General features: G+C 43.6%; 1 protein-coding gene across 1 annotated transcript; it reads left to right on the top strand.

Annotated features, from left to right (window-relative positions):
- Positions 1–3,016: 3,016 nt before the first annotated feature.
- GL218_08204 (Heterokaryon incompatibility protein S) lies at positions 3,017–3,835 on the top strand (the record flags this gene model as incomplete). The annotated part of the gene is made up of 1 exon (XM_033584999.1): positions 3,017–3,835. One exon carries the CDS (start codon positions 3,017–3,019, stop codon positions 3,833–3,835), a length of 819 nt encoding a protein of 272 aa, XP_033440942.1.
- Positions 3,836–9,084: the final 5,249 nt, after the last annotated feature.

The raw sequence follows: 9,084 nt of genomic DNA, 5'->3' as shown, positions 1-9,084 counted from the left end.
GATACATTAATCCTAGCTTAGAGGATGAGTTTGAATCCTACAGAAACTTTTGTGTGATCAGGAAAGCGATACATATATGAGTAGAGGTATAGCTTGATGGCTGCGAATGCTGGGTGAAAACTTGGGAACCCGTACACTCATTTCATCATCTCAGATCAATGTCACGTATCAACGCTTTAGGTAATTAAATACCTGTTATTAGAGATTTAACTGGGTGAATACCTAAATATTCTTGAGCCTTATCGTAACCAATTTCTTAATCCACTATTTCAGAAGAGAAGAATTGTAGCGTACCTTGGTACTGGAAATGGGTAGGAGACAGCTGGCGCTAAACTTATTTGATTTAAATTCACACATCTATGCAAAGGAGTCAGGCGATGTTTTGTATCATTAATTGAATTTAGAAGCTAATGTATTATACGTTTAGTACTCCCCCTTTCCCCAACTTGACCAGTATGAGATTTGAGTGCAGTCAATCTAGTGAAGCTTCTGCTGTAAAAGAAGAACTGCCGATGACTTAGGTTAGGTACTTATTACATATAGTTTTAATTTAAAGGTGTTAAAAGTATCCCCTTGGCTGGCATAAGACAGCAACTCCATAACTTTCAGTATTAGTACATAAGGCTTAACGTCATTCATTAACATAATAGGAAAAGGCCTTATGATTAGTCTCTAAAACCGCAACCTATAAATATTATTGGTCGATTCAGTACCGCACGAGCGTTTCTTTCTTTTCTAGCCAATCCGTATGTATTGATACTGAAATTTATGGAGTTGCTGTCTTATGCCAGCCAAGGGGATAATAATCTAACCTCGCACTAAGAGGTCATTAGGTGACGTATGGTTCAGGCAGTGATAGTCAGGTACGGAAGTTGAGGCAATATATGTGGAGTGAGGCAGTTTCAACTCTATAATGGACTCTGGGGTATTGTGGATCACTTATAGTCATGCGATGATGTAAGTTACGTCGATAGCTTCCAATTAAGTATCAAAAGCATAAACGGAACTCGCAAGTAGAAGTGCTTGGCTCGCAATCATACGATGAAAACCTTGAGTGCGCTCACTACGTAATTGGAACGGTCACAGGATACATTCATCAATCCCTGACCAATAATATATGTACCATGACGGATGTTACAATATCTCTTTGGATAACTGAAAAGTTGCATGTTCTCCCCGCACCTCAATTCTGAAATCATAGGAATACCCTCGACCCTATAGATCGATACTTATACTTTATAAACCGTCAGCTGAAGTTTGGTCTCTTTTCTCCCAGAAGATCTTACTTAAAATCATTCAAAAAAGACTAGTCATATTCAGCCAAGATGTCTGGTGGCGAAAAAATCAGTCAGACCCCCACGAGTAAGGGAAATGTTCTTAGTAGCCAGCAACACCGTGGTCAGCAGAACGCCACCGGAAGCAACGACAGTGGGAAGAGAAGTAGCAGCAGTAATATGGTTAGCTTTGACCCAGATGATGATATCATGTTCCAAATCGACGATATAGAGCTGGACGATAGGGACAGCGAAGTCAATAAGTAGGCCAGACTCCAAGTACGATAAAGCCCAATAGTTTGGAATTGGGGGAGTCATTTACGCGATCTAAGTGAAGGGAAAAGTACAATATATAGAAATTGAGCGTTTCAATGGAAGATGGTACATATGCGCGTTTGGTAATGGTGTCGGGTGGTGTGTTGTCTGGGAGAATAAAACTGCAAGGTCAAGGCAAGGAGTCAAATTGGGCTCGGTTGGTCAAAAGGCTACGGGTTGGTCAAGGAGATATTAAAAAGAGAGACATATTAGCAATCAGACTAATTTGAAAGAAACTTTATAGTTTCACCTGTTGTATTTGATCGCGTTTAGAAACTACCAATTGGCATAACTAAAAGTGAGGCTGTGAAATTGTGGTTACCCCTATTCTAGACAATGTCGAGAAACCCATCCACGTCGCAACTTGATGCTTATATGATAAAAATCTATAGTAGCGATATATGAATAAGACTAGAATAGATGATATTTGAATTTCTTTTCCCCGCTATTTAAGAGGTGTCAATATGGCTCTATAAGTTGCGTTGGCTTAATCGCCGACAATATCCACCCAAAGGGGGCTTCCCCTACAACACTACCTGGGTACGAGATGATGATGATAATGAGAACGTTAACGTCTATTGGTTGCTATAAACTAGGTAGCTACAGCTGCGCATCTATGGCGCTTTTAGACGTCTAGAGTACCACCTCCTTAGGTAAGGAGAGGCAGAGCTAGAGTATCGCTTGATATGAGAGATCCTCCACTTCCTGCCTATAGCATCCCCAGCCCCTACCTGCCTACAGCATTACTATACCTAGTTAGCGCCGGCGCCAGGCAGCCGATTTTGACCAGGGGAAAAACCGTCGAACACGCCTTCTTATAACGGAGATGGAATCACCCTCAGCGCCCAGCAGTGCCCAAGGAAAAACCTGAGTCGGACCATTTGGTTAACCACAGTGGGACCTGGGTACGAGAGACCTCAAAATAATCACATAGGAAATATATAGACGACTTGCACGCCATGGAAAGAAATTACAAGTGGTATCTACAAATGGAAGTGACTTTTCTATGTGTATATTATGGCTATATACATAACAGACGAGTTGACATACTTCTATTATTTCTTCCACATAAATACCAATAGCGCGCTAGCACTGTTTGATGGGCTGGTGGAATAATACTATGACACGTTGAAAGTAGGTAGTAAACTATTGGTATAGATTTATGCAAACCATTCTTGTAAGGTCTATGGATGACAATTATTCCAACCATTGCCATTACATGGATCCACCACATTCCTAATTCTCCGTATGGCTCAGTACCTACTTATAGTCTCAGGCAGTGCTGCTAGCTTCAGAAAATACATTAGGCTGCCGCCGTTCCCGCCTATTTATCTTCGTTCTTCTACCCGTATTCCCTTCGGGCTCTGTAGACATCTATATGAATATCATCCTATGTGACATGAAGTGCGCTTGGCACTTCCTACACCATGGATATTGCTAGCAGCGCCATCGGACTCTTGAATTTCGCGATCGAATGCTTTAATCATATTCAGCTAGCACGGGAGTTTGAACAAGAATTCTCGACATACCAGTTGAAGCTTGACGTCCTCCAGGTCCGTCTATCACGATGGGGAGAGGTTCTTAGAAACACCAACCACAGTAACAGCGGATCCCAAGCTGGAGACAGTCGAACTACCCGACACAAAGAGTCCGACGACGATGCAGACCCAGCTGCGAAAGCACATCATATACTCAGCGAGATCCAAGACACTATTTTGAGCGCTCAACGTCACGCAAGACGGGTAGAGACCCGACTTGGGGCGGCCGACAAGAAGCTACTCGACCCCGAGCTATACGTCCCGGCTGACCTCAAGAAGATACGAATCAGGTTCCGCGAATGTGTCCGTAGGTGGAAAGCCAAAGCAGGGAAGGTCATTGAAGCTACTAAGTGGGCGTTCTATCAGAGGGTTAGCTTTGAAAAGTTTGTCACGGATATGTCCTCACTAGTCAGCGATCTCGAAAACCTCTTCCCCGAAGACGTCCGACAAAAGCTTTCCGAGCTCAGCAAGGAGGAATGCAACGGCATTAGCAAGTCAAACCTAGAAGAGCTCAAAGACATCGTTGAAGAGTGCGACCCATGGCTAGAAACTGCTGTAGACGAGATGCTCCAGAGTAGACTCAGCGCGGGCACTTACATCACTCAATCACATAATACCGGTATGGTGACGGGGATACATCGCGGCGATATCAATGGTGTCAGCAACGGGAACAATAACAAAACCCGGAACTACTGGGGTAGACATTGATGCTTCCGTGTATGAATCATTGTATTGGCCTCAGCAGGATACATCTGCTCCTTTAGAAACCAGGTTGATCGTAAGAAAAATACAGGCTTCTATAATACTCCAACTTCCTCACTATCTGTCAGATTGGAAGATATTCATTATTTGCCTGCATATACGATGCAATCCTAGCACCTACTGCATGCCAACTGTATATATGTGTCTTGATACACACCTGCTCACCTTACACAGCATTACTAGATGCAGAGGACAAGAATCCTACAGAGATCCATACAACCCTATTTGTGGAAACCAGCATTCCTATTTCAATATATTCAGACTATCCTTGTAAAACGTATACATATTTTTTTCAGGGGGTGAATATCGCAGTTATCTCGTAGATGATTAAAGAAAATGGCTACTGTATCCTACCTAACTTGGACGATTCTTTAAGCCCAACCTTTCGGTGAGTCTAATGTACTTACAGATACATGCTACTCGGGCAGCAACGGGCCCATTTCCAACCCCAAATCTCAAATGCCCGCATATCACAGTGAGAGATATAATAATCTAACACTGTAAAAATCCTACGATCGACGGATTATTTTGTACACTTGCAGACTCCGAACCCCGCCTCTCCTCACCTTGTCATGCTGTGCTAGGAAGTATTTCCTTGGCCTTACTTTCTCGAATCAGAAGCCATGGCATTTTCTTGCATGGGGCTGCATAGAAGTTGATAGGCTCTCAATAGATCGCTACAACACTACTGCATGATCTTCAGCCGTACAAATTACCGGGATAATGATTCCTAATCAGTACTGTTCCAGACTTAACTTCGCCCAATGAAATAGCTCTTAAGTATCTCCCAGGGGGCTTGTCGGAATATATATGCTTTGATTTACCATTTTCATAATGTTGTAGTTTTTATTGCATATCAAACCCCCTTGGCAGAATTATTCAGGGGTTACTTACTGGTATTCCTAACCAATATATCGAATCTTCTAAGGCTTCATTGGTCGTGAAGCTTTCCAGTAGTTTTTGTATGAGTTTTAAATAGTAGTAAGTGATAATATACTTAGGATCGAGCTTTAATTCGCTTCATTGGCCTTAGACCATTAGAATAGAGAACCTCGAGCTTGTGCGAGGCATTAATAGACCTTTTAATCCCCTTTATATTAATCCTTAAGTTATTTACCAATAGAATAATACATCATGTGTTAAGTGTTACAGTTACAATGTCTAGAATTCATATCGAGCAGCGGCATGTTAATGGTTTAGCAGAGGGCATCCACATCGGTGACAAGAATTTCAACTATATCTGTAAGCATATATATCGCCCACTTTGTTACATCCTTGGCGTAGTATTTACCTGCGAGTCATAGATTTAAACAGTGCCGGTTCCCAATTGACCTTGAAGCAATTTTCTAAGCAAACTCATGAGAAGGTAACGACGGACTGGAAGAATACCGGAACATGCGAGTGGCTGCTGAGAAAGCCTGAGTTCCAAAAATGGGCTCAATTGGATAACCCGCACTCATTTCTATGGGTTCATGGTTTCCGTAGGTTTCTACTAATTTACATCCTCGGTGGAAATTTAAAACTAATAGGGGAATAGAGGGATGTGGGAAAACTACGTTGATGTGGGTATATCAAAGCTTACTACCTACGGACAAGAGGTGACCATCTATTACGTCTAGGTCCCGTGTAATTGAGAGCATCCACGAGGAATGGGTTGCTGAGGAAATCCATATTCTGTATTTTTACATTGGCTATGGCGACGATGAGCAGAACCAACAGCTTTACAAGACCATGTTGATGACATTTTGCGAGCAAGTTCTTGATGGAGAGGATGCACGATCATCCGATGTATACGGCAGCCGCCCTTGCGATGAGATTCAGCATAAGCTCAATCGTCTTCTTGCTACAGCTCAACGCGATGTATTTATCATTATTGATGCCCTAGATCAGCTCCCCCAAGAGGACCGACGAAAGCTGCTAAGAGGATTAAATGATCTTGTCCAAGAACGTAAGAAAGAGAAGAATGAATTTCGACTTGCTGTAATCATCAGCTCGCGGGACTGCACTGGCTACGACAAGTTACGTGAACACCACATATTACCGATTCAGATCAAGCCTAGTGATAACACTGACGACATTCAAAAGTACTTGAACATGAAACTCGACTCAGACCTTTTTGAGGATCAACCTGAACTTCGTGAGAGAGTCCTTTATGAGTTAGTCGGAAAGGCAGATGGAATGTCAGTATCGTCATTCACTTCTTTATAGTGTATAAGTACCTAAGCTAACAGTATTTCTCAACTATCAAGGTTCCTATGGGCCAAGCTACAAGCAGAGAATATCTGCAGAATTAATTACGAGCAAGATGTCCTATATATCCTGGAAACCCTTATTCTACCTGGGGATATGCCCAAGATGTATGAGAGGTACGCTACAGGATTCGAAGCCTTAAAGTTTCAACCAATTGAGAAGCAGATTGCCGTGAGAACCATAGCACTGTTGTCGCAAACGACAGGATCAATCCAAAAGGAGATACTATTTGTGGCTCTTTCTCTTGATACAGACAGCGGAAAACCGAATTTAGATCTGTACAGACTTTTACGCGACGAGCCAGCTAGGATTGTTCGCGATTGCAAGCATCTGGTTGATATTAACGAACACCTCGGAGTCTTCCGATTTTGCCATATGTCTATCTTCGAGTTCTTTAGAGCCTACAAGCCAGCTATAAGCCATCGCAGAGTTGCACAGCTCTGTTTGGCCCATCTATGCCTATCAGACTTCTCAAGGGGGTCTTACGATGATGCAGAATGGTTCAATTACGGTAGTCTTCGCCCTGTCCTTCAAAAACACCCATTCCTGGAGTTCGCTTCCTGTAACTGGGCCGCAAGTATGAGGAAGAGTATAGAAATCAATGCAGATACGAATATTCAAGAGAGTCATAGAGAAATCTTGAGGTATCTAGAGAAGCTTTTTACAGAGTCGTCCACTATGGAAACATGGGGTAATTTGCGGTTGTCGTTTCAAATATTTCTACTGAATCATGGAAGGTCAATAACGTCTGGAATTTGTCCTGAGCACATTGTTAGCTACTTCGCGCTCCTGGAATTTTTCGATACTTTCAGGGAGAAAGGTTGGCTTAACCCAACAAAATGCGACCACGAAGGCTTAACAGCCATACATTGGGCTATTCGAAACGAAGCTGAACAGGACGAGAGGAAGAAAGACGTTGCTCTTGCCGTCCAGAAGCTTATTGAGTTAGGGGCTGATATGAACGCACGAGATAATGAGGGCCGTACACCGCTCTATTATGCCTCACATTATGGAAATGTACATGTGGTAACATTACTTCTTGAGAAGGGTGTCGAATTGAATACTCAGAATAATGGCAACGAAACGTCCTTAATTGCTGCTTGCAGGAAGCATCATGAGGGAGTTATTTCTAAACTCCTATCCGCAGGCGCCGACATCAAGGTCCAAGGCCCAAATGGCACTGCTTTACAAGCTATTGCCTTAATTGGGTGTGATTCCTGTGCCGAATTAATTATTGATCGATATGGAGAAGAACCCATCGTCGAAGGAAAAGGCCCTTTCAGTACGTCTCTTCATGCTGCAGCGTTTCACGGTCATGCTAGGATTGTACAACTTCTCTGTGAAAAGGGTTTAGATATTCACGCCACGGACGAGACATACGGAAGTGTCCTCACAGCAGCGGCGTCCGGGTGCAACCCGATCATGGATCCGAATCCTTTCTACGAAATAATTGATAGGATGATTAGTCGCGGTGCGAATATCAACGATCCCCATGGAATGTGGGGGCCAGCTCTCCGCGCAGCAGCCTTCTTCGGACGCGTAGAACTTGTCCGGTTGCTTTTAGAGAAAGGCGCCGAGGTTCGTCTCGCCAATGGTCCAATGGGTACTGCATATGAAGCTGCAGACGACAGGGGCCATCAGGAGATCAAAGACCTTCTACTGGAATACGATCCAGAGGCTGCAACTTATGGCGGTCGGGGCCTCACTCACGTCTCACTCCCAACTCTTGGCCGGCTTCTATGGGAGGTATTTAGCATGGCTCTGAAAGCCGGCAACATGACATTTATCAACCGATTAGTTGGACAATATGAGATGTTTGTCAGTGAGGAAATAGAAAAAGGCCGAACACCTCACCTTGAAGGGATGATTAATCTTGCTAAGGACGTTTTTATCGACGTGATAAAATTGATTACATTGACAAATACTGAAGCAGAAATACGATCGAAAAGGAGGTTATCAAAGGTACAAGAAAGAGGCGAAAAGGAAGCACGGATAGGAAAAAGAGAGAAGAAACTACTGGATAAAGTTAAGATACTACTTCGAGATCTTATTTCTTGCCCATGCTGCTGTGGTCTGGTAGGAAAGCCAAAACCAATATCCGAACAAATTGCCCCTGAGGCCGGGAATAATCAATCCCTACCAATAACCATTTCCGAGCGACTTCAGTCAACATCAGTAATGCCTACTACGACACGGGGGCAATCTCCGCAGATAAGAGGAGTATTAGGCGGGCGACTATCTTCGCTTTCAGAAAGTTTTTCTAATTCGGGATCTCTTTTCTTACGACGACAGCAACTCTTCTCCGCAGGGGATACTTTGGAAGGATGCTTTCCCGATGTGGTGGACAGACTCACACAGACGGGAGTGAATGTGTTACAGCAAGCTATTTTGATCGGAAATGTCCAAGTGATAAAGCTAATCGCTGATACTTGGGTTGATATACTAAATCACCTCCTCTCACACGCCGGTTTTGGGGAACCTTTACTCGAAAAGGTGCTGCAGAACCGAACGGTGGAATTGAAAAGACACCTCATCAATCCTGAGTTGGAGTTAACGGAAAGATTTAAGAGGGCTGAAGGACTCGCCAGTGTCGGTATAGAACTGTTATTAACATCCGCCGGGCGTGGAGCAGCTTTCAAACATTTATCATTCAGTCTTTCAAAGCTCTGGGTCTCGGCTGTCAACGGCGTAGAAGATCTTGGAGAACAAGGACAGGCACCCGTGAGGGAAATCATCAGAATATTTTCAACGAGGTTCTCGGCTGCCGTCCGATCAAGGGATAGGATCAACGCTGAGATATGCGGCCAAGCCGGCCTAGAATTCGTAATAGGGGCGGCATTAAGCCCAAAAAGGAGCTTGATGGATAAGGTTAACGAAGAGTGGGCGAAATTATGGAACTTGGCAGTTGAAGCTGAAATGGACGACCTGATTAGCGGAATACTCAA

This window comes from Daldinia childiae (assembly GCF_008694065.1).
Source record: "Daldinia childiae strain JS-1345 chromosome Unknown Scaffold11, whole genome shotgun sequence".
NCBI lineage: Eukaryota > Fungi > Ascomycota > Sordariomycetes > Xylariales > Hypoxylaceae > Daldinia > Daldinia childiae.
This window is presented reverse-complemented; position numbering and strand designations above follow the sequence as displayed.